General features: G+C 35.7%; 1 protein-coding gene across 2 annotated transcripts in view; it reads right to left on the reverse strand.

The window, feature by feature from the left end:
- The window catches only part of LOC127934356 (F-BAR and double SH3 domains protein 2), a 74,805-nt gene that overhangs the window by 16,841 nt on the left and 30,389 nt on the right, over positions 1-27,575 (reverse strand). For both annotated transcript variants that reach the window (XM_052531681.1, XM_052531682.1), the window contains exons 4-10: positions 17,450-17,529; positions 16,431-16,575; positions 16,210-16,343; positions 13,584-13,638; positions 13,054-13,182; positions 3,193-3,315; positions 2,529-2,624 (exon numbers count right to left, since the gene is read on the reverse strand). In XM_052531681.1, coding sequence (XP_052387641.1) covers positions 2,529-2,624; positions 3,193-3,315; positions 13,054-13,182; positions 13,584-13,638; positions 16,210-16,343; positions 16,431-16,575; positions 17,450-17,529 — 762 coding nt within the window. The remainder of the gene's footprint in view (positions 1-2,528; positions 2,625-3,192; positions 3,316-13,053; positions 13,183-13,583; positions 13,639-16,209; positions 16,344-16,430; positions 16,576-17,449; positions 17,530-27,575) is intronic.

Raw genomic sequence — 27,575 nt, forward strand, 5'->3', positions numbered from 1 at the left:
AGAGAGACATAGAGAGAGAGAGAGAGAGAAAAATTACACTACAGGATTTAACACTGAACTATAGGAAGATGAGAGAGAGACATAGAGAGAGACAAAGAGAGAGAGAGAGAGAAAAATTACACTACAGGATTTAACACTGAACTTTAGGAAGATGAGAGAGAGAGAGAGAGAGAGAGAGAGAAAAATTACACTACAGGATTCAACACTGAACTATAGGAAGATGAGAGAGAGACATAGAGAGAGAGAGAGAGAGAGAGAGAGAGAGAGAGAACAATTACACTACAGGATTCAACACTGAACTATAGGAAGATGAGAGAGAGACATAGAGAGAGAGAGAGAGAGAGAGAGAGAGAGAGAGCAATTACACTACAGGATTCAACACTGAACTATAGGAAGATGAGAGAGAGACACAGAGAGAGAGAGAGAGAGAGAGAGAGAGAGAGAACAATTACACTACAGGATTCAACACTGAACTATAGGAAGATGAGAGAGAGACATAGAGAGAGAGAGAGAGAGAGAGAGAGACAGAGAGAGAGAGAGAGAGAGAGAGAGAGAGAGAGAGAGAACAATTACACTACAGGATTCAACACTGAACTATAGGAAGATGAGAGAGAGACATAGAGAGAGAGAGAGAGAGAGAGAGAGCAAGCAAGCAAACCTAACCTTACAGTTATTTATGGGGTGTTTGATGATGAATTGCTGTTAGTCTACTAATACTTCTTACAAAACTGTGGTCTGTGATCATTGCAGCAGTCGGAAACAATAATTTGATATAAGTTAATTAATATTACTTTATGAACCAATAAAATAATATCTTAAGTATTTCATGATCCACACAAAATAAAGATGTAAAGAGAAGCTGCTGTTTCTGTATTTCAAATTTTTTTTCTTTTAACAGACACTTTTATCTAAAGCGACTTAGCAGTGAGTAAACTAATAAATCTTAAGGATGCAATAACATGTGCATAACAAAAAAACTATAAAAACTGTGTGAAATAGAACAGATTAAAACAGGAAGGAATAAAATTCTGTGTTAAAATCCTCCTTTTTTACTTTATTTTTTATACCTGCATTAAATTTTATATATTTTTGTTAACAATAGTGAAGGTCTTAAAATTAAACTCACACCAAGCTAATTCCAATACCTTTATTTAAATAATAATAAAAAAATAGAAATGTCAACAATTTTTCAATGAGATCGATTTTAATGACAGTTATGAAAACTCTATAGCTAATTAATATAATGCATTTAATAAAATATGCTATTTTATCCAATTAAATATACAAATAAAATAAAAAATAGAAGAAATAGAAAGAAAAAACCCTCATAATAGCCTTAACATTTAATTTAATAATTAAATTAAACTAATTTTTTACATTATAGAAAGTGCATTTTATTACAATGTCTATGTATTGGTACTAAATTAGCAGGTTAGAATGTCACCAAGTTTGCTGTTATGTCATTAAAGCCCACTAAATTGAAACTAAAGTTTAAAATGGGACAGAAAAATACAGAAAGATACAAAGAGGAAGACAAACTAGATCTCAATCGCACTCGAGCCGAACTGAAGCATAACGAGAGAACGATCCCAAAACGGCTGCTGATTAAAGCCCGCGCAGAGACAGACGAGAGTTTAAACAGCGGGATGTTTCTTCATCACCACAGGAACAAGAGATTCTGTTCCCGGAGACTCTCAGAAGCGTCAGGCTAAAGATAGAAGGTGGTGATGAAATTTCAGAGGTTTTTTCGGCAGTTGTGAGGTATGTGTCGATGATGTCGTTAACGCTGAATAAAATCTGAAACGTCTGAACACAATTTAAACCTTTAAATAGAGAGAAGACCAAGAGACAGAGAGGAAGAGAGAGCGCTGATACGCTGAATAATGAAACCAACCAAAAAAAAAAATTAGAGGCCGATTCCCTGCCATAACATGGTTCAAACTGAATCAAATCTCATTTGAGATGATAGAGAATTGAGATATTCACACACTGAAGTGATTACATGAATAAGACACATTTTTCTTCAAACATACACTACTGTTCAAAAGTTCAGGCTTGGTAAGATGTTTTTTCATGTTTTTGAAAGAAGTATATTCTGCTTAATAAGTAAATATGTTTTCTATGGAAGCCCATTTCTTAACTAAATAAAAAATAAAAAAAGGTAATTGTGACTTTTTTACTTACAATTCTGACCTCATCTCATAATTGCAGGATATCTGCGGGTGATATTTTGGAATTGCGAGTTAAAATACATAACTGTGAGAAATAAACTCGAAATTCAAAGAACATATCAGCCGCCCCCCCCCCATTTTTTTTTTTGTGAAAGGTGTGATGCATTTCTATTTTTAATGATTCTTCAATGAACAACTTTAGAACTGTAGCATTATAAATGTCAGTACAGTCACTTCTGATTTATATAATGCATCCCTGCTAAAAAAAAGATATCTTACTGACTCCAAACTTTTGAACAGCAGCACATGATTCCTTGATTGCAGATCAGTTTATGAAGACGCATGCGTAAAGCTCACCGTATCGCTGTCGCTGGGCTGGAACGGGAAGTCTTGGGCTTTGTGAAACACTGGGTTCTCCTGCAGGAACAGCTGCTGGTTGAAGTCCTGCATCACCTGGACATGACATCACAACTAATTCACAAACACGTTTATATGACATGTACAAATGTTCCTTCAAAGGGAGCGTTCACCCAAAAACAGACTCTTTCTTTCTCTCTTCTTCAGAGCTTTTTTTGGGCACACAATTTCAATTGAATTTCAAAGCCTTCATGATATCTTTTGTGTTCTGCAGAGGAAAGAACATCATGCGTGTGAGTAAATGATGACAGAATGATCATTTCTGTGTGAAATATCCCTTTAAAAACGTGTGCAGGAAAGATCCTTGTGTAACTCTCGCCCTTTCTACACACACACGCGCGCGCACACACACACACACACACACACACACACACACACACACGTACACGTTTCACAATAGTGGTATGTAAAATTAGGGGCCCTTGGGCAGTGAAATAGTGCTCAGACAGATGTGTTTGACAGTGCAGCGGAGGAATGATGTGTGTGTGTGTGTGTGTGTGAGAAGGGGATTTCTTCATAGGGGAGCCGATAATGAGGCGCTGGCAGAGGGAATCTATTTTTGGGAATGAAGAGAGTGATGAAACTATGAAAGAGAGAGACTCACTCGACTGGACTTCTCCAGCAGGAACTGGAAGGTGCTGTGGACAGCTTGAAACGCTTCCAGCTCGGTCCGACAAAAGGATATCAGATAATCCTTCACATGATCGTATACGTTCCCCTCCAGACCCTAGAGAGAGAGAGAGAGAGAGAGACAGATGACATAGTCTGTGTTTGAACTGAAGAATAACAAATGCCCTCAGAAAGGGTCAGTGGTTCCAAAAAGTGAAATGAGAAAGATAGAATGATGAAATGACAGAACTACAGACAGATTTAAGCACAAAAACGACAGAAAAATAGACAGAGTGATAGACCAAAATATAGAAAAATAATCGAATGATAGAAATGACAAATGACGAATGAAAGAATCTTAGATAATGGAACAAAATAACTATGACAGAATTATTGAATAAGACAGAAAGATTTAAAGAACAACAGACAGAATGAAACAACAGAATGATGAAATGATGGAGCAATAGAAAAACGACAGAACAAAATGATGAAGACAAAAAATAAAGAATGAATGAAAGAAAAAATGAGAAAAAAATACAGAGCAATAAACTGAAAAATATTGAAAAACTATACAGTGATGAAATGATGGACAGATAGAATGAGAAGCCAAAAATATAGAAAATTATGGAAAGAACAACTGACAAAAGAATGAAAAATAATGGTAGAACAAATACAAAAAAACTATAGAATGATAAGAGACAAATAGAAAACGGCAGACAACAGTTTAATAAAAATACAGACAGAAGGAATAACAGGACAAAAAAAAACAGAATAAACTAAATAAGAGAAACAAAAATGAGTGTGTTAACAGACACCAAACACATCTGTATGAGAGACGGAAAGCAGGACAGAACGTCCCGTCGGCAGCCTTCGAACAGACGGAGTGTGACGCTCGGATCAGAGCAGACTGTTCAAACAGCAGCAGCTGCTGGGAAAGGTTAGCTAGTTCAGATTCCAAGGCCTCGACGTGCAAAAACAAGACTCCAAACCTCTGCTTTTCCCTCTCTCTCTCTCTCTCTCTCTCTCTCTCTCCATGTTCAGCAGCACTGGGTAGGAATGTATTTTGGAAAAGGGCTTTGATTTGTATGAATGAGCTGGAAATGACACAGACTCGACCATGAGCAGCTCTGGATTCACGAGCTCCGTCGGGTTACAGCAGGTGGCGCCGCTGTCAGGAAGCACTTGAGTGTGTGTGTGTGTGTATGCATGAGAGAGAGAGAGTGAGAGAGATGGAGAAAGAGGCTGTGCTTCCTCCTGATAGGATCATGTCTACCTCCACCCACCACACTCAAACTCCATAACGTCCATGTGTGAGAGCCACGGGACCTGCTTCATGTGGTTATCTCACCTTTCTAAGTTGCAAGAGATTTTAAAGTAACAGTTTAGCCAAATTGTTTTTTATTAGATTTGGAGAAGAATTGTATCACTTTCTCACCAATGGATGCTCTGCAGTGAATGGGTGCCGTCAGAATGAGAGTCCAAACAGCTGATAAAAACATCACAATAATCCACAAGTAATCCACATCACTCCAGTCCATCAGTTAATGTCTCGAGAAGCAAAAAGCTGTGTGTTTGTATGAAACTAATCCAGCAATAAGGCGTTTTTTTTTTTCTTTAAACTGTTTCTTCCGGCTAAAATACAATTCCTTTATCCATAACAACAAGTCCAAAAAGTCCATCTTCTGTTGCCCTCACACATCAAAATGAGACAAATCCACACAAATCCACAGACAAATTTGTTTAGAACGGCTTTAGACTTTTTTCATTTGTAGACGGTGCTTGATATGTGCATATTTTTCTCCTCATTCAGACAAGACAACTTTTTACCTGGAGAAAGTAATATTAATTCATTTTTAACAAACATGCGGCTTTCTGCTTCTCCAGATGTTAACTGATGGACTGGAGTGATGTGGATCACTTGTGGATTATTGTGATGTTTTTATCAGCTGTTTGGACTCTCATTCTGACGGCACCCATTCACTGCAGAGGATAAATTGATGGGCAAGTTATGGAATGCTATATTTCTCAAAATCTTTTCTGATGAAGAAAAAGACCCATTTAGGTAATACCTTATAATAAATGTAATTAATAAATCTTTAATAGACATTATATAATGCTTAACAGATCATTATTTAATGCTTACCAATGTTATTAAACTTTCAATTCATACTGATCATGCTCATTTAAAAAAAAAAAAAGATTTTAGCAGATGTTAACAGGTTATTTGTTAATGTACTTTTGCTAACAACTGTCATTAAAACTTCAGTTCACATATTACCTAATGCTTTTTTGTTTTACAAATGTTTACAATGAGCTTAATTAGTAATTTTAAGCACTTCACAAACTATTTATGTTAATATATTATTATTTATTAACTCTTTAACTCTTAATCAATGTCAGTAAAGGTCATACATTCGGTCTTCATTAGTTGTATAAACTTCTACTATTTACACATCTTAATAAATCATTTATTAATCATTTGTTTGTGTTTTTCACAGTTTTCAAGCTAAAGTTGACACTTTTCATCATTTGTAAATGCTTATTGTTTCCTAATCTTTTAATATCTTTATGGGCATTGGACTTTTAACTGCTGTAACAACGTTTATGTAAAGGGCCGTTAGTTAAGATTAACTAAATGCTCGCTAAAAACATAAAACACATTGTAATTTGGGTGCAAAATATATTTGTATTGCCTCAACAGTTATATCAGTGTACTACTGTACATCATTAAACAGAATATTCCTTGAATCGTAAGTCTACAGGAGAAAACATCTAGTTTCCAAGAAAATACTCGTTCATTTATTGAAACAATTTAATATAAACCGATTGAACCATGTTTCCTTATAGTGATAAAACTGACTCCTGTATACTTCTTCTGACCCACTCAACCGTCCCTAAACTTACCCATATCGCACCTCATCCGCAGCAAATGTGCTGCACATTAACAAAAGCTTTTAGTAATTGCATCACATCTGTTAAAATAATTGGTAGATTTACAAGAAGTGCATGATAAAATGGATAAAAAGTTTAATGCCATTTTTAAGAATTTTTATTTACATTAAATGATGATCCGTTGATCCTTAGGTAATGATCATAAATGTATTAGTAAACATTAACAAGCACGTTATCTCATATCTCTAGTGGTTTTGAATATATATTACCTAATGATCAGTCAAGAATTATATAATGTTTGTTAATGATTTAAGAATGAAAGTGTTACCCTCATTTACATCTCAGATAGCCTGAGAGAGAGTTCGCAATTTTTGGGCCGGTGAACGATTTCTTTAAGCTAGGTTATTTTGTCAAGGCTATACATTCACAAACTCTCTGAAAACATACCCAAATGTGTCTCCACGTGCATGGGATGGGAACACACGCATACACACACAGCACATGAAAATACATAAAGCAAATACAAGCATCAGCCGAACAAACACTTCTGCTGCATAATAATTGCTTCACTTTACACCCCAATGCCTCCTGCAGGAAACTAATGAACCCTCCACCACACACACACACACACACACACACACACACACACACACACAGAGGAAGATTTCTTGAAGACTCGATATGAACCTGTGGTGCACATTTAGCAACAGCCGTCTGCTGGCTATAAATAGAGGCTATCAAAATAAATATGCAAGTTATTTTTATACATGTTTATACTAATGTGAGGTTACGAAGAAAAAAAAATTCAACCTAAACTAAATTATATCATTGTAGTTTTAATAACGCAATGTTAATGTTCAACACCATTCAAAAGAAGGTCAGTAATTGGTCACAAGATATGTAAAAGAAGCCATACAGGGTTGCAACAACATGAGGGTGTGTAAATGATGACAACCTTGCCATTTTTGGATGTACTTCTCCTTTAAGCTTTTACCAGGGATATTAGTTTATAGAAATATATGTGCATTTGGGTGTTTCTAGGGAGGCCACATTATCTCACAGTTCAGTAAATGTCAACCTTCTATAAAAAACAACAAGAGCAGAAGTGTGACACAATGCTGATGGTGTTTGATGGCTGGTTCACGCACAAAAACAGGAACAAGATCTAAGAATACATGCAAAACACACACATCTGACATCAGGCTGCTCTCACCTCTTTCCTCACATTTACAAGTACAATACAACAATGACAAACATGGGGGAAAACCCACAGCCCACCTCGAAAGCAGAAAATCCCCTCTCTTGAACCTCTGAGATGCCGTTAAACATACTAGGCAAAATAAGGACTAAAAGAGAGACCTACTCAAAACAGGATCATGATGCAATGTGAGAGTTTGTATAAAAAAGTGCTGCAACGGTTCATGACATTTAGAAATGTTTAAATTGTGATGAATTTAATGAACTGATTCAAGACTTTTTATGGATTATTTGCAAAGCTCAAAACAAAGTTTCAGGTTCCACCAAAATATTTTTGGATCATTTTTTTTTTTTATTTATGTGCTTTCATTGTAAAAATAAGTGCACAACGAAAGCACGACATAGCAAAAAACTTTTATACATATATACACTAATTGACATATACACTAACACATAAGTGTGTGGAAAATTTAGACTTTTTTCAAAACAATATAATATAATTACAAAAAATAGAAGCACCTTATTTCTGCTCTTAAACTCTTGAATGCATGGTCCATTAACTTCCATTGGAAGTGTATTACTTTAATTGTGATGTCTGCTTTTAAAATACATGAAAACCCAGAGGAACAAGCAAAATGATTTTCTATGGCAACTGACAATATGCCACTTAGTCTAGGAGCTTAACTTGTAAATTAACCTGGAATATTCCTTTCATGTGGACCGCCAAATGGAGCAACTGCCACAGACACATGGAGAAATGAACCTGGAAACACTTATGCTGAGAAAAACTACATGTGCAAGGAAAATAAAAATTGGAAAAGACAGGGTAAAAGAAGTCTTTAAATCCGCCCTGACAGCAATGGAATATATATCTAAGAATATATCTGGAAATATGACTGACGAGCATAGGCGGAGGGTGAACCAACTCCAAGGCAAGGCTAAAAGCAGCCAAATGTATTAAACATCATAAACCAGTATTTTTAGGCATGAACCAGAAATGGGTGTCATGTAGGCAAAAAAAAAAAAAAATGTTTAATGGGGCTGAATTTGTAATTAACGTGATTAAAATTTAATAAAAACCTTTAAAAAAATTATAATTAGGCTATATAATTTTTCCTTTCATCAATTTTTACTTTCCACGATCATTCAAACAGCAATTAAATTATATATAGAAAGTGACATTATCACTAACATTGATCTATCTAAGTCTAAGTACTCTCAAAAGAACAAAACTATTGTTCTAATCGCTAAAGCTATTTACACTGTGTATTGAATCTCTTACTTACATTGTACACACATCTGCGCTTTGTTGTTTATGATTAGAGAATTCGCAAGAGTCCGGAATTCAGTCAGCGAACGTGCATGTGCTCAACAAAACTGATGAGTTTCATCGAGTTTTCATCATCCGAACGACTTTGACATGGCCAACGCATTTCTAAACTCAACAGAATTGTGTGCGATTGGTTAAAACGCGCAACACTGTAGGATTCTCCTAAATTTCCTTTTTTTCTTCCTTTTTTAGTCTTTTTCAAAATTCATGTTTGCAATGTAGCTATTTTTGTTTTGTTTGCCATTGACACATTCATATGCACTTCTAGTGTTTTATTAGATTAAATATTTAACCTGGCAGTGATCTTGCTGTGAATTTCATGTTTTTCAATATTGTTTTTTGTAGTGTAGCGGTTTTCCAAATTTACTTATAAGTAATTAATTATCAGTTTTATTCAGTGTTACTAGCAAACGCTAACAGCAAGGCGCATTAATGTTAGTATTTTGTAAGTAAAACTGTCCACACATTACACTTGAAAAAGAAGCAATTGTGGCTCTTGTATATTTTTTGAAATATATATTTTTTCGCTGTATGTGTCAAAATAGCACAACATTAGGCTAATTCAATATATGTGCTATCAAATAAGGGTTAGCACAAATGTAATCTAAATGTAATCCAAAAGTAATCAGATTACGTTACCGAAAAATGTGTAATCTAAGAGATTATTTTACAGACTACAAATTTTGTCATGTATTCTGTAATCAGTAACTGATTACAATTCCTAAGTAATCTACCGAGCTCTGTGTACAGCTATGGTAGATTGACCATAACCAAGTATACGGGCTCAGCCAATGGGAGATAAGGAGAAGGGCTGTGGTGGGCCGGTTGTTCTGTATTTGGTGGAGCCTGAAGCACTGACTCTCCATCTATCAATAATTTAAGACAGATTCTCTCTCTCTCTCTCTCTCTCTCTCTCTCTCATTCAGATTGCATTCGTATGGCTCTCGGTCAAACACAAAGCGGGTGGAGCACAGATGATGTCCTCCGGTAAGAACAGGAGGAGACTAGCAGTTCGGTTCTGGAGGCGGTGGAGAAACAAAGCTGATAGCTGCGTTACGAGACAAATGAGACCCATCAAGTAGAAAAATGCTCACTTAATGCTCGTCTGGTCTGATCACGAGTAGAAGTGCAGAAATAAAAGAGAAAGATTTAAACAACAGATTAACAATCGGATACAAACTTCTGACGGTGAAGCTGATTTAAAAAAAAATACAATACATTTAAAGTAAGCCAGGATTGTTATAGTTAACTAAAACTTAACTACTTACATTTTGTTACATAGTAAATAAAATATAAAAAACTTGATGTACTAAAACACCTAAAACAGAAATAACAATTTAAGAACTACATAGATATGAAAATTATTAAAAATGACAAAACCTCAAAATGACTAAAAACGACTTACACCCACATATATAAATCTTAATATTAATGAAAACTATAAAAGTATATCAATGATACTCAATTAGACGGATGCCAATAAGATAGAATACAATAAAATAAAATAACATAAGATTAAAAACAAAAACAAATGAATAAATAGTAAAATAGTTACAATAAAACCAACCAATTAAATAATCTTCATTAAGAAAAACAATAAAATCTATACAGATTATATTTTCAAATGTATATTTAAAAGGTCTGAATAAATGTAAATGCAAGATGCCTGGGAACTGTAAATAGACAAGTGTGAAGATATCAAACCATGCTGACTGATGAAATAATTAATAATATGTTTAATCATGTACTGCATAATGGTGCCTTGTATTTGTGCTGCTGCAAAATACTTTTAAGAGAGTGACTTTCATATGGTTAATGGAGCTTAATATATTTTACTGTCACCTTTTAACGTGTACTGCTTTAGTTCTGTTAATCTGTTTCAGTTCTCCATCACCCATGATGCCATGTGTCTTTTTATATCTGTTTTGAAATGCATCACTTCTGTAGTTACAAATAAAACATCTCATTTCTCATTTGACTAGCATATATTCTGATGTCAGATTTAGACCGGTTTGACTAATGTATCTTTGAGGATGTGGTGGTCTTTTTGCCAGCACATTCTCCCAGATATCTGCTCCCAATGGTCCAAGATTAAGAAAGATGTTGAAGAATTCGAGAGGGTGTGCATCACTAAATAAGGCCATGAGTGGAGCGGCTGTCAGTCTGTGGAGATGAAGCATTGATTTATACTGGCACAACCCTGCACTGACACGACCGCACAGCATCACTGGACACTCGTCATCTTACAAGGCCTGAATAGTTGGCTGAAAATGTATTTGCAAATGGGCTCGGACCGTGCATGAGGTTTGTTAAAGCCAACGTGAAATCCACACGACTCTATTTACAGTCCTAATGCACGCTTCTGGTTTTACTGTGAGAGATTCATCAGTGCACACTGTCACAAAGGTGGAAAACAAATGTCTTCATCTCTTTCATCAAAGTGTAATAACCTGCTCCACTTATGAAATGAATTTCCTTTTCGGGTGACGTCAATAAAAGGTCAAGGTTTGGTTGGTTAAGCATAGCCCTGTTAACACCTGCCTTTAACTACACCATCTGGCTCTATTGATGGAGACAAAACTTTAAAATCACAAATATTTCACTATATTAAACTAAATGTTTTATCCATACATCCAGTGCAAAATGGACTTATATTTTCACAGCTCAGGATGTGTTATTGTAGGATCAGATTTATTCATTATTTGAATTATTTTGTATTTTCATATGTTCCTTTTTTAATTTTAGATAAAGTTTTAGAAATGGGTTTTCATTTTTTTTTTTAGGTATTATATATATATATATATATATATATATATATATATATATATATATATATATATATAGATATATATATATATATAGATATCACACCCACCCACAAATTTACTATACTTAAAATATGCATTTCAATAATTAATAATTGTTTGCTTTTAATGGTTTTAGTTTTAATTTGGCTGCACCGAATAAATCTTAAAAATAAATCTAGATTAAATCAAGGGTTTATTTAATAATTCTGTTGTACCTAACTTTTAAACCATCAGTTTGATCCTGGTTTTAATTTACATTTAAAACAGTTTACCTTTAACCCCGTTACTATAAACTCTGATTTAAGTCTCAGTTGTGGATTAACTTTAAACTCACAGGTTAAAAGGAAATGCAATATTAAAACTATTGCTGTTTATTAAGTGATGCAACACAGCTCGATCAACAAATCTTTGATTATTTCTACATTTTGGTTAATTTAATCCCACACTTGTTCCCTGAGCTGTGATAAAGTCCCACGAGCGATGTGAACACATACCAGACGTGCTTCAATGTCCTAGCCAACTTCTGTCTATTACACACACAGCCAGATATGCTGGACCACAAACACCAAACATTCAGTTATGTAATCCAGCAATTACAAGCATTTAACATCTGCAGGAGAAAGGAACTGTAACATAGTCGCCAGCCAGTGAGTGTGTTTACATGCACGGCACAATGCTTATTAGAAACACCAGAGGAGATTTTAAAACACAAACACACATGCACACACACCAGAATGGAGGTAACGTAGTTTCTACAGCTTAATGCAAGCAAACATTCAGTGTCATAAGACTAGACCTCTCTTATCCAGCTGTAAATGAGCAATACTGGGCAGAGAAAGAAAGTATGCAGCTCTTTCTCTCTGTAAGGGAGCTTTTTCCTGTGAGGAAAACGACACAGGAAGTACATAGTTTGATCTGTCCATAGATAACATCATTGTGTGAACCACTGTACTAGATTCATGCCAACAGACATAACTCATGTAAAACGTTAAGATGTGCAATACACAACCAACAACAGAAATGACAAAATAAATACTCTAATGTTCAGTTAAATTAAGCACTGTAGACATGGAGCAAACTCCACCCACGTGATAAAACACAAGGTCATCCACCAAGAAAAGTCCTTAAAAAGGATGATTTAGAAAACTTTTTTCAAGGTTTTTTTTTAACTAAAGAATTAATAAAGGGCGTTTTTATGCCTTTATGATGCTTGGTTCAGAGGTCAATCATCACTGACGAGTTTTTGCTACCTAAAACTAAATCACCTAAAACTACAAAGTTTAATTTTTCGAAATAAAGCAGGAATAATTCAAAGTAGAAATAGAAGAAAATTTAAACTTAAAAAAATAAATAAATGAATAAATAAATAAATTGAAGTACTCCAATTACTAAAACAAAAAATAAATCTAAATGGAAATATTATATGTATATATATATATATATATATATATATATATATATATATATATATATATATATATATATAATACTATTCAAAATGTCAAAAGCAAGTATCTGAAATTACAAAAAGTATACACAAATAAAAAAATAATAAAAAAGATACAATTTTGAATAAATACAATAATAGTAGTTGAATACTAAAATAGCAGTGCATTGCTGTGGTGCTCACCTTGATGCAGCTGGCCAGGTCGGTCTGGTAATATCGGTCGTGATGTGCGTTAGCGGCTGCCAATGTGAGAAGATATTCGTTCCTTGCGTGGGTCGCTTTGGAGTTACAATCGCTCCTCTTCGCTTTCAACTGAAACACACACAGAAGGCCCAAAACTTCAAGAAGTGCAAAGCACAAGCCTCTAAAACAACCATGCATCAAGCCATTCTAACACTGTATCATTCACTTCATCCTGAACTGTCATCGGTCACATGTGTCCTTTTCTCACTGAACACTATTAGAAGACTTGAAATATAGTGTATGTTGTAGTTGTATGCACTACTTTTATGGTGCATTTCTGTAACTTCAAAATTAAAATCATTTACTTCTATATTCTAGTTCAGCTGAGCAAAATATGAACATTTTTTGAGCTTGACAGAAGACCCAAAAACATAGTGGTCATGCTACACTAACATGGCATAAAGAGTAAATCAGGTTTTCGAGCTGAAGCAAAATGTTTCTCAAAGAAACAGACAGACGCTGGTGTTTACCTTCACACTGGCCTTCTGTAAACTTATCCTGGACTGGAACAGACCCAGCTTCGACCTGAGAGAACACAGAGCAGGTATTATAAATCACAGATATATCAGGCCCGGCGGAAGCAACAGGCAGGAGAAACGAAAGCCTTGTGTCGAGGAGGAAACAGACATTATAAATCAAACTAGTGTGGATCACTCCTGCAACCTGTGAAAGGAAGGAAGAGGCTTTATAAAGCTGGCACAAAATCAAGTTATGCCATTTCTGAGATGACTTCTTATCTTAAAGGAACAGTTCAACCCAAAAAAAAAGAACCAATGCTTTTGTGTACCATGGTATAATTTGGGTTTGGAATAACATTAGGATAACACTATTATAGGTGAACTGCTATGTTCATTGGAAACCAAAAGTTGCTTTCTTTTTTTTACCAACTATGTTCAAATTCATAAACAAATCTGCACAAACCATCTAAGAAAATTCTGAAATGTAATATTAACATCCAATTTTCTGTGTTTATGTTAGATTTACATCTGGATTCAGAGATTACGCCCACATCACAGAGCCCTCATCATTAGATATCAAAGTTGTTCTGGGGTCTAATACAATTTGATTCATCAATTTTGCATGAAATTAAGAACAAAGACAGAGTCTCTCCCATCTTCCTCTGACCGCTGAGAACAATAACTGATTCTAATTCAGCTTTACTGCCGGCCATGTGAAGCAGGACAATATCCATAGCCAAAATCAATAGAAAAACCGAGTGAGTAGCTCACAACACCGTGCAACTGGACTCGTCTTTCGCCTCTCGGTGTAATCCGGTTTTGGCAGACGCTTTGGAAGGGCAATTGTTGTGTGGGTACAAATGGCCCTTGAAGATAGAGAGAGAGAGAGATGGCTAAGTGTGTTTAACAAATTCTGCATCAGGCTAATAAAATGCTTTGAACAGAGTGGGGTATTCCCTACTGAGGGCTTATAGGAGTAGTTCACTTCCAGAAAAAAAGAGACAATGTTCTCACCCTCTTGTCATCCAAGATGTCTTTCTTTCTTTGGTAGTAAAGAAATTATGTTTTTTTGAGGAAAACATTTCAGGAACTAACTCCATGTAGTGGACTTCTATGGAGCCTGTGAGTTTGAACTTCCAAAATGCAGTTTAAATGCAGCTTCAAATGGATCTAATTAAACGATCCCTGCCATGGAAGAAGGGTCTTATTTAGCAAAAAAAGAAAAAAAAAGAAAGACTGGAAAAAAAACTAACAAAAACATCTCGGGTGACGAGGGGGTAAGTAAATGTTTGTTCTGGAAGTGAACTACTCCTTTAAGAATCAGCCATGGAACTGCATATTTAATGAAGGCATCTCAACACAAAAACACATCTTATATTCTTTGGCACTTTTAATGCTTCGAGGTTTGTGATTCTGAGCCTAATATCTTCGACAAGGTGAAAAACTGCTCAGTGCATTAACATTTTAAATTCCAATACCAAATTATGCATATTTTCATGGAAAAGGCCCACAAAGCTAGCAATGCCAAAGTCATGGGTTTGATTCCTAGCGAATATAAAAACTGATAAAGCGCACCTTGAATGCAGTATAAGTCACTTTGCATGATACTGTCAGTCAAAAAAGTAAAAGGATTTAAACTCTACTGAAAAATAAGATTACAGTACCAAGGTATACACATTTTTATAGAAAAGGCATTACTGTAGCTAAAACAGTAAAACACAGCGATAGCAACGCCAAACTCATGGGTTTGATTCCCAGGGATTGCATGAACTGAAGTGTACCTTGAACATAATGTAAGTGGTTCTGCATAAAGGTTTCTACCAAATGCAAACATTTAAATATAAGAAAAAGGACTTAAGTGCTATATAAGTTTCGATTCCCAATGTAATGTAAATAAATGTAAAATGATTTAAGCCCTACTTAAAAAAATAAAAATAAAAAAAATATGCAAATGTTTATAGAAAAGGCATTCCTGCAGCTCAAACAGTAGATCATGTTGCTTCGCCAAATACACAATTTTAAATGTAAATAAAAGGGAAGAAAATAGAAAAGAAAAATAATTAAATTGCTATACCAAGATATGCACATTTTTATGGAAAAGGCTCAAAAAGCTCAAACAGTAGAGCACAGTGCTTACAATGCCGTGGTCATGGGTTTGATTCCCAATATAATGTACACAACTATAAAAGGATCTGAGCTGTACTGAAAAATAATGCAATTACAACTTTCCGATATGCACATATTTTATGGAAAAAGCATTCCAGTAGAGCATGCGCAAGCAACACCAAGGTTATGGGTTTGATTCCCAAGAAATGCATTAACTGATAAAGTGAAACTTAGCTTTACAAAAGGTACTAATATGTACATTTTAGATACCAATATGCAGTTTTAAAGTATTAACATGCACCTTTAAGGTACTAATATATATCATTTAGGGTTAAACATGGTACAAAGAAATACCTTTTAGCTTTTGTAACTTAAGAGTACCACCTTAGTGACAGCTTCATACTTTTTTTTTTTTTTTTTCGGAGAATGTAGTTCTTACTCTTTAATTAATGGTACAATCACTTGTGAAGTGCGTGTTTCTGATCTGGGCACCTCTGGAGCCGTTTGCACCTGCAATACCAGAGACACTTACTTGGACTCAATGTCGGCCTTTTCCCGCACAGCCTGGGCCATCTGCTCCAGCTCAAAGTATTTCTTTTTGGACTTGGCCAGATCCTTTACTGAATCCTGGAGCTCTGCCTGGATCCGACCCAGCTGGTCAATGCACTGCGGACAGCAGAGAGAGAGAGGTGGAGGGGTGTTAAAGAATTACATGATGGATCAGGGCAAAGGACACAGGATCGAAGTCAGTACCTTTTTCAGCTGCTGTTCTTTGTAGAGGCGTAAGGTTTTGGCAGGGTCCGAAATGTCGCTCTTGTAGTTCTCGCAGACGTTGAGTCGAGACTGGGTCACCTGCACGGTGCCTTCAAGATAAGCCCGCCACACTCCATACACATTCCTGCAGCAGGAAAAACATGGCTACTGATTGCAAACACTATTTATGATTGATTTATTTATGGAGTGATATTCCCATGCAAACAAAAGCAGGAGCCCTATTCTGACAGTGTCTGATTGCATGCATTTACAGTAAAAGAACATTAGCACAGTTCCTTCACATTCAGATGGCGATTTATTCACAGGTCGTCCTTCTAAACTGGAAGTTTGTTTCACACATGGTCAGTCATGATCATAAATAACTTATTCAAGGTAAATACAATGCTTCCTACCTAAAGAAAAGAATTTATTTTAATAATCTCGATAGACTGGCTCCTAGTCACTGTAGGGGGGAGGTTATTTGATTTAATTCACATTTTCATTACCATGCAAACCGTCATTTAAAAAAATGATGGCAATCCTACAGTAGTCAAAAAAGGTTTAATCAAGGCATAGTTCACCCAACAATTACACCCTCAAGTTGTTCCAAACCTGTATGGATTTCTCTATTTTTTTTTCTAATGATATTTTTTTTATATTCTGAAGAATGTGGATAACCAAACAGTTTCTAGTCCCAACTGAATTTCATTGGGGTTTTTTCATATGGAAATCAATGGCTACCAGCAACTCAAAATCTCTTCTTTTGTGTTCAGCAGAAGAAAAACAATCATACAGGTATGGAACACCTGTAAATGATGAAATGAGTAAATGATGACAAAATGTTAATTTTTGTGTAAACTATCCCTTTAAGACATTGATTTAGAGATTTATATTTAGAGTAAAAACATTGCCATTTCTATTTTTTGACTGTAGAATCACAACTCCGAAAACAACAGTCATTAAACAACAAGCTCCTTATGATTTCATCTTAAACTTGTTAAAGAGGGTGTTTTATTCACCGGTAGTCTGTCCTCTGGTCATCTGGTTTGATCCCAGGCCAGTCCCTCTTTAAATACTGATTCGCCAACTTCTGCAGGGCCTGGAAAAAATAAAAGTAACAGAAAACAGAATAAGATGCTTGAATGTGTTCAGGTTATCACACTACATCCCAAATCCATTACTATTCATCCCAAACAGTATGCAAAATACAAAATCTTAGTATATTTATAAAAACATGCCAAAAGATCCAATTAAATGTTTTATTTAGGTAATATCACTCAATCCCAACAGACCTTTTCCGCTTATTAAAAGGCCGTATATAAATGAATCTAAAAGTTATGCATTCATGAATAATAAGCTAATAAACTTCAATCATACACAGAAAACAACAAGGTCAACAAGACATTTGATGATGTGTACGTCTGCTGTACTGTTCTTCTGGTCGTATGCAGTCATCTGTTATTTTGTTTTCGAATATGAACACAAAGCAATTAACAAGCCATATGCGTGTTCTCATGACCCTGTCATCGAATGCCATTTATCATGGATTAACACAAGCCCAAACACACAACGCGTTACAAAGCAACCCAAATTCCAACGACCGTGACATATGTTTGCTGTTGGTTTGAAGAGCGGGGAGTTTGCGCTCTCCTTTGGGATGGAGAATGGACTCAAATGCCGCCTGACTTTCTGTGAAACAAACAAGTCGGCCTCACTTCATAACATGTTCTCCATTCTGCCATATTGTAAATGGAGGAGAGAGATGCGCCTCTACGTGAGGCGTCCCATCCCCACCTGCCCGATTCCCAGATACCAAAAGTGGCTGGCAGTGAGCACAGCATCTTCAGTGTGTGTGGGGATGAGAGAATGGCATGTGTTTGTGTAAGCAGCAGGGAATGAAGCAGAAGAAAGGAGTCGTTCTCTCGGTCTGAGGGCGGCGGTGTGGCAGAGACTGGCCTCTTTCAGTCCCTCAACAGGACGCTACAGATCAGCTGGGCTGACGTCTTTTATTTTCCTTCCTCTGCATGACTCCCTCTGCGTATTAGAATAATCACTGGACGTGTTTTTCTAACACTCACATCACCGCTGGACACTCACTCATACTTAAGGCCAACAAGACCGAATTAAAAAGGTCAAAGAGAAAAGCAAACAAAAATGTCTTCGTGTGCACTAGGGCAGGGAGCGAAATATTAAATATTAACAATTTACGCAACACTGAAAATCACAATGATTGCATGTTATTTTTCTGTATTTGGATTAGTTTTCCAATCCTTTAAAAACACAACAAATTATTTCTGTGATTTTACTACTTTAAAATGTTTCAACGGATAATTAGTTCAACAGTTTCTTCACAACATTTTCATAGATTTTAGTAAAATATATGAAGATAAATGCTAAATAGAACAGTGATGTTCATTATAACTGTTTACATGGGTGAACATCAATAAACATTTAAAAATTATGAAATATTGTACTGCATTGTGTTCATTTGATTATGTCCTCTGATCAGCTGATTCAGGGCTCAGTTTTCATTATATTCCATACATATTAAATAAATAAGCAAATAAACAAATCGTTTAGCAAATACATACATGAGTAACATCTTAAAAAGTAAAAAAAAAAAAAAAAAAAAAAAAATATATATATATATATATATATATATAATATCTCTTATAAATAAAATAAAACCCTTTTAGCAAATACATAAAAAAAATATATATATAAAATATAATGACAGAATATTTTCAAAGTTCAAAAAACACATTAAAACAAGCTGTAAATGAATAAATGTATTAACCAAGAAATAAATAAAATCATTTTAGAAAATACATAGTTGTATAGCTGTATTCTAAACATCATCAACAGCCCAAAAAAAACAAAAAAAAAACATGCATTTATATACTAGCTGTGCACTAAACATCTTCATTGATCTTGTTTTTTTTTTCAAATTACTTCAATAACAGTGGAATATATATGAAACATCCTTTTTCTTATATACGCACATCCTAAAAACTTTTAAAAACACCTAGAAACACAACCACAACACACAACAAAATAGAAACGAAGGGGAAGAAAAGGGGAAGCGGACATACTGTCTCGAAGACTTGTGAGAACGGCACCAGAGAGACTGACACAACATCGACAACACGACTGCTGTTCCTTAAACACAAGAACTTCACATGAAGAAACAGGAGACACTGATATGAACATGAAGAAGAAGGAGCCCGTCTAAAGATGCAAACGGCCAAATGTTACAAAACGAGTGAAAGATTCAGAACTGTCCTGTCGAATCAGGCCTGAATGTCTCAAACCTGACAGGAACGCTAGCTAATGACACAGTTAAAGGGTCAAACCTGGTGCATGAGAAGCAAGCAAGCATGAATCTCTCTTTCTCACCATACATAATGCATACACTCTATAATGCATTTTGTCCAGGGAGGCGTTCAGACTCGGCTGATTGTTGCTTCTAGAGTCTACAGGCGTGTGCCACGTCTCCTGAAGCATAGAAGTCAATTCAAGACTTCTGCAGTCAAGCTCGGGTAATTACAGGCAAACACAGCACTTCATCTCCATAAACACCTGGTGGAGCGGTCGTCATGGCAACCGGAACAGTCTTCCTGTGCGGTCTAGATAAGGCGGACCACTGCTCTGATAAAGTGTGGTCCATTCAGTCATGAGGGATCCCGGGAAGATGCACTGAGGTCATTGCATTGCATTGCATGCTGTCTGTTTTTTCTGATTTCACATAACCATGCAATATCATCTCAGAAACATGCAAGCATGAAATATGTCAATTATGTGACTCTTGTGACTTTGCAAATAGAAATGCAAAAATAGTTAAAACTGCAATTATGATTTAAAATGCCTTTTTTTCCCAGGTTTGCTGTGCTTGCTTTTAGGACTGCAAATTGGGACAAAAAAATTACACATAATTATAAATATGACCATACAATAATAATAATAACAATTATTATTTCTATTACTACTTAATAAAAATATTAACAAAATAGGATAAATGAAAAAAATTGCAATATTTCACTGTAAAATTTCAGTGCTTATAATTGTTTTCATTTCTTTATTTTCAAACATCCAGCTTGTATTTCAGCAAAAAACACAGCCATAGAGTTATTTTTGTTTTATTTCTCTACTTTTAGTAGTGTCTACACTTTAACTGAGATATGAGAAAGTACCGTATTTTCCGGACTATAAGTCACACTTTTTTTCATAGTTTGGCTGGCCCTGCGACTTATAGTCAGGTGCGACTTATTTATCAAAATTAATTTGACATGAACCAAGAGAAATTAATCAAGAGAAAACTTTACCGTCTACAGCCACCAGAGGGCGCTCTATGCTGCTCAGTTCTCCTGTAGTTTACACTGAAAACATAGAGCGTCCTCTCATGGCTGGAGACGGTAATGTTTTCTCTTAGTTCAAAATAAATGCGACTTATAGTCCAGTGCGACTTATATATGTTTTTTCCCTCATCATGATGTTTTTTTGGACTGATGCGACTTATACTCAGGTGCGACTTATAGTCCGAAAAATACGGTACATACTTCAACTGTAACAAACATAAAATCCATTAAAGCACAGCTGTGTAAATTCAAAATGCAGTAGTGAGTAACTTGTGTCAAAAACTAGCCCTTAAAGATCTCTGAATTAGGCTGGCTTTATTACTAGCTGACCATTTATGCAAAGTCTCTCTTGCAATAAAAAGCAGAGCACAGCTAGACAAATTCTAGAACTATTCTATAATGAAAAACAAACACGAATCATAAACGATTTAAAATGCGATGGTCAAAGTCGTTCATAGATGCAGCTCTTTAAAGTGGATGCATTTAAAGATGTGATTTTAGTAAAGCATCAGTAGTTTCAGGCTCATTCTGCCGTGACATTACTCTTTAAATGCCTTCTTCAGTCTTTACTCTCTCTGAGACGTCCTCATCTGACCTGCTGAGAGCAACCAACTAATCACATTTGAGGACACTAATTAAAGGTCGTCTAGACTAGCATCTGAAGCTGCAATTTATCTCTTCTCTCTTATCATTACAGGCTAAATGTTAGATAAAATGGGAACTGGCCTAAATGCAAGACAATATATGAAGTACAGAGGTTATACAGCGCAGTAAAATACAATGTATAGAGATTACTGTGTTAAGCCTGGTTTGTGGTATATGGGTGTGTGCACTGCATTCAGTATGTATTTTAGTAGATCACACATAAAGAGGAGAGGAAGCCCAAATGTGTGTCATTACAGTAGACTTCGACACTCTAAGATCTGTGTTATTTATAGAAATGACTACAACAGCAAGTTCACTACCCTTATAAAGTTTGGGGTTGGTAAGAAATCCCTAGAAAGGCTTCATAAAAAAAAGAAAAAAAAGAAATATTATTAGAATTTAAAATACGTGTTTTCTATTTGTATAGTTTTTAAAATGTAGTTTATTTCTGTGATTCACTGCTGTATTTTCAGCATAATTCCTACAGTTTTCAGTATCTCATCATCTTCAAGAATCAGAATATGATGATTTGCTGCTCAAAAACATTTCTGATTATTATCAATGTTGGAAACAGTTATGCAATTTTTTGTGGAAATTGTGATTTATTTTATTTTTTTCAGGATTCTTTGATGAATAAAAAGTTCTAATGAAGAGTGTTTATTTGAAAGAGAAACCATTTGTAACATTAATGTGTCTTTACTGACACTTTTGATCTATTGAATGCCTCCTTGATGAATAAAAATATCAATTTATTTACAAAAACTGACCCTCAAACAGATGAAATGGAAGCAGAAAGATTTTATTTATTTATTTTTTACAATTTTTGTTAAACTTAAAGGGATAGTTGACCCAAAAATCATAATTATGTTATTAATCACCCTCATGTCGTTCCAAAACCGTAAGACCTCCGTTTATCTTTGAAACACAGTTTAAGATATTTTAGATTTCAGTTCAAAACAAAGCAGTTTGTGATATCCAGTTTGCGAACGAATCACTCAATGTAACCGGATCTTTTTGAACCAGTTCACCAAATCGAACTGAATCGTTTTAACCGGCTCGTGTCTCCAATACGCATTAATCCACAAATGACTTAAGCTGTGAACTTTTTTAATGTTGTTTAATGTTTTAATGACACTCCCTCTGAGTTAAAACAAACCAATATCCCGGAGTAATTCATGTACTCAAACAGTACACTGACTGAACTGATGTGAAGAGACAACTGAAGATGAACACAGAGCCGTGCCAGATAATGACTCGTTCACGAGTCAGGAACCGGTTGCATCAGTTTTCGGATCACCAGTTATTTCGGACAGTTCGCTTCAATAAACCAGTTGAAGAAAACGGTTCACCGGTTCTTTTGAGCCCTGGTTACTGGGCTCATAACACTAGCACAGAATCAGTTCAGAATCAATCACCAAAAGAATCAGTTCGGTTCAGACGCTCTGTGTGTGTCGGTCTGCTTCACGCTGAATCACACATGTGCAGTATCATCAGCTCCTCGGTTCTCGAATCAGACACGTCTGACGAAACGGTTCTTGACTCGCGTTGGAACTGTGTTCCAAAGATAAACGGAGGTCTTACTGGTTTGGAACGACATGAGGGTGAGTTATTAATGACATAATTATGATTGGGTGAACTATCCCTTTAATTTAGTGGAATATTGACACCATATCTTAGATAAAGCTGTTTTTTAATTAAATTAAATTAAATTTAATAACTGACCTATTTTGATGTTTTAACAACGTGAATCAGCTTTAAACCAGTCTGTATTACATAAAGCACTATATAAATAAATGGGACTACAAAATTAAACAAAACATACTAGAAATTCACCAGCTACAAATCGAAAGTGTGATCACTTTGAACAAACTGCACCAGTGCCTGTGGTTTCATCGAACGCCTCATGTCTAAGTACGAGCAACAGCAGCACTCATGTTTCTCACTCTTCACGAATACGGCTGCTGTGTCAAAAAGACCATTATTGGTCATAGGTGTGGTAGCAAACAGGCCAGTCGTAACAGGAAGCTCCTACCACTGGGCACACAGTCACTTCCTGTCAGCAGGCAGAGGTTGGAGCGGCCAGCCCAAAAGCAGGATATCCGCAGCAGACGAAACAGAGTGAGAGAACGAAAAAGTGAGAAAGACGGAGAGATAAACGTCTCCTTCCTGCTCTGTCGTTCTTGTCATCAAGAGCTAAATTAACAACCAGTGCAACTGTCATCAAACACAAAATGCCACAACGATAAGATCACAAACAGCATGAGAAAGCAGTGAAAATCTGCCGGAAATGAGAATATATATATATATATATATATATATATATATATATATATAGAAAAAGCTGACTAAAATTTAAACTAAAGTTAAACCTGAATAAAACCTGAAAATAGAAGCAAATTCATGATATTAATAAAAACTATAACCTATATATATACAACAATTTAAATAATACTTATATAAAGAGAAACATGGGGAACAAAAAAAAGTGTTACAGCTACAATAAGTGTTAAATAAACACCCACGTAGAGAAAAGAGTCATAATCCAAGCATGACATCACAAGGAGAGGAAACAGAAACTTCAAAATCACAAAACGGACTAAACAATAATCACACGAGGGAGTCTCTCTCTGTGTGTGTGTGTGTGTGTGTGTGTTTGTGTTTCAGGCTTCAGTCCGCACAAGCTGTTCTTTGTGCATCCCTCTATTGTAAGGTCAGTTTCCTGGCCTGTCCTCTCACAGGGGCACAAAAGGGGCATTGAGAGGGCACTGCACTGCCTTTGAGCTCCGATAAAACACCTAAAACGGCTACTTCATCCTCTGAGCCTTTCGGGCATCGTCTAGGTGCATCTTTTAGTAAAAGAGGGGGTTTATTCGTGCCCTCGTTCTCCATGGTTCTGGATTGAGGGGTGAACAGGCTTTTGGCTGGTTCTGGGGTGGCACTGTCCGGAGGGACCGCAGCTTGGCACCCGGCTGAAAGCTGTGAAAGCTAATGATTTATGTGCTGTGTAAAGATTGACTGACTCTAAACGATTGGACAGACTTCTGGGATTGTATAAAGTACAGCACCGTTTATTTTAAATAGCGAACAAGTTTGGACAATACAGCGCTTTTTATGCAACTAGGATGCCGTCCAAACGCTCCACGGCCTTCATACCTTAACAAGAGTCAGTAACAACAGCTCTCTAGAGCACACATATATTATACAACGCTGGAAAAGAGTTTACAATGAATACACTCAATCATTTCACCCTGAAAAAAAGAAAAAGAAAATAAGCTCTGCATAAAGAAATAGAATAACTTTTTGCATGTAATTATTTCCATGACTGTTTTCAGCACAATTTCACCCTTAAATGCTAATTACTGTAATACTTCCAGATGTGCAGTTTTAAGTTTTGTTTTGTTAATTGTCATTAAATGATGATCCTCATTAGATTCGCATTAGTGGAATGAAAAATAATGTATTGCTTTATACCAGAAATAAAAAAGGATATTTAAATATTTAAATAGTAGTGCATTACAGTAATTAAAATAAAGACATTTTATTATTTAGATTCAATTTATATATAGATATTTGTGCATATTGATAATATTTATTTTACTTCATTTTATTTATCCCAATTTATGCCAGTACTGTATTTAAAACGACACTTATTTTAATACAATACTACTAAGCATTAACGTTTTTTATTTAAATCAGCATAATTAAATGGAAGTAAATGTAAATAAAAAATAGTTGTTTGTTTAAATTGATACTTTTGTATTTAAAATTACATATTTATTGATTGTCAATGGAATACCATACTTTTAAGTAATACAATTATTTTTTATTTAAATCAGAATTTTAATTAAAAAATAAATACTGATATTTAATTCTGTATAAACACAATTGTTAAATATTGAAATATATAATCTTAAATGTGGAATGCAAAAAAGTGTCTAAAATGTAATAAAACATCATAAAAGATATCATACAACTGAAAACATCTCCATACATCATAAAAACAAAGAACATAAAAAATAACTTTATTTACTTGAAATGAAATAATTTTGAACTGAGATGAAGTATAATATAGTTTTTTTTTTTCAGCTAGTTGCCAAGTTTCATTCAGTATATCTTGGTGTACTAAAACAACTAAAACTGAAAAAAACATCATTAAACATAAGAGGTGTGAGCATGTCGAGGTTTGAATCGATCCCTCCAAAGCTCTTCTAATGGGACGGGGTCCTGACATCCAAACTCTCCTCTCATGCACTACATATGCTTCATGGTTCTGCTGAAAGGGAAACACTTCGGGTGAGATGCTCATTTGTACCCCGGGGCTCAACGCCTGCCATATGCTGCATGTTTGTCTCATGTTCCTCAAGAAAACCCTTTTCTCCAGCTTTCTCTGTTGCTCTCTTGTGCTGATGATACAGAGGGATCATGCGTGTGGTCAAGGCTCTCCTCGGTGAGAACCAGGATAAAGGTGAACAGTGAAAGTCCAGATGAAAACGTATAGTTTTGAGCAGGACTGCACAATTAATCTCACGCGATTGTCATGCGTGTCTCTTTAGTAAAGCTGGTTCTGTGACTAGTACTAAATATCCATCACCTGCTTTCAAATGGAGAGGCACTCACTACACAGAGCCGTGATTCGCTGACAAGCTACGCAATATCATGCGAATAATCATGCAGCCCTAGTTTTGAGTAAGCAATGGGGGGTCACATAGATGTGCAGATAATTCAATTCAACAATATGACATTATGCTATTCACGATCTTCACAAATGTGCTGAAAACGACTAAAGAGTGAAGAAATGATTAAAATATTCAATTAAACAAAAACAACCATTTACACTACAGTTTTTGAAAGAAAGAAGCCTCGTGTTCACTAAGCTTGCATTGATTTGCAAAATTGTGAAATATTATTGCAATTTAAATTAAATGCTTTCTATTTGAATACATAGAAAAAATATAATTTATTCCTGTTATCAAATCTGTATTTTCAGCATCGTAACTCCAGTCTTCAGTGTCACATGATCTTCAGAAATCATGAAAATATACTGATTTGCTGCTTGAGAAACTTATCAGATTATCATCAATGTTTGAAAACAGTTGTGCTGCTAGTGCAGAAGATGCAAAAACATTCAGAAAGGCGTAGACACTAATTCATCTCATCCGTACAACGCTTGTCTGTCCAGACACCCAGTGCAACACGGACCAAACCTTTCACCCTGTGACCTCTGACCTCTTGGCCCACGATTTAATGACTCCTCTGAGATATACAGACCCCAGACTCATCGCTCTGGTGTGAGTCCAAACAGACCCCAAAACAACACTGGATTCTGGCAGAAACACAGACTGCGCTTGGATTTGGCACAGTTGTCGAATCCCCCTGCGCAAACTCAGATTAACACTGGCCTCCAGCGAGCTCACACATCTAAACATCACACATAGCTCTTGGAAGTGATCTGTCCTTGGGACCGGTGCTGCCACATTATCAGCGTTTTAACGGAGACATGGTGCATTAAAACACTATTAACGTGTGCCAGCACCGCTCACAAAAGAGTGTGAGAATCGATCGTGGCCATTTTTACGCTTCGTCATTCTGATTAATACAGTAAGACACAGCGGGTGGGATGAAAGCATGTGTTGCGTTGCGCTACGTGATGAAAATTCCTATGGAAGGAGTAAGGGGAGACATCTGGCCTTGGAATGACCTGCTCCAGAAAACAAAAACAAAACAACATGCCCCCCGAATCTGACCCCTCACATTTCTATGGCAACAGCCCCTTTCCCGCCCATCTTTCAACCTGCACCTCAACATCAGTGCTAACATATGTGTCTCCTAAAACAGACATAGATTCAATCCCAATTCACACACTTCAACTAAACACTAGCTTAACATACTGCATTTTAATTCTGCGTCTGGAATGCACAGACTTCGGTCACCTACTGTAAGCATCTTTAATGTTAGGGGCTGTTCACACACAATGACTTTTTGCATTCCACTGCACTGGTTTTCAATTGTCTTTCTATGTACATCTGAGTTAGACGACTCTTTTGCAGTGTCTTGAACATTCAACACACAGCGCAAGTTAGAACTAGAAGTAAAAAAAAGATTTCACTGTCCTGTCTTTTTTGCCATTTTTCAGAAGGAAATCAAA

The sequence above is a fragment of the Carassius gibelio genome, chromosome A18, assembly GCF_023724105.1.
Source record: "Carassius gibelio isolate Cgi1373 ecotype wild population from Czech Republic chromosome A18, carGib1.2-hapl.c, whole genome shotgun sequence".
Lineage (NCBI taxonomy): Eukaryota > Metazoa > Chordata > Actinopteri > Cypriniformes > Cyprinidae > Carassius > Carassius gibelio.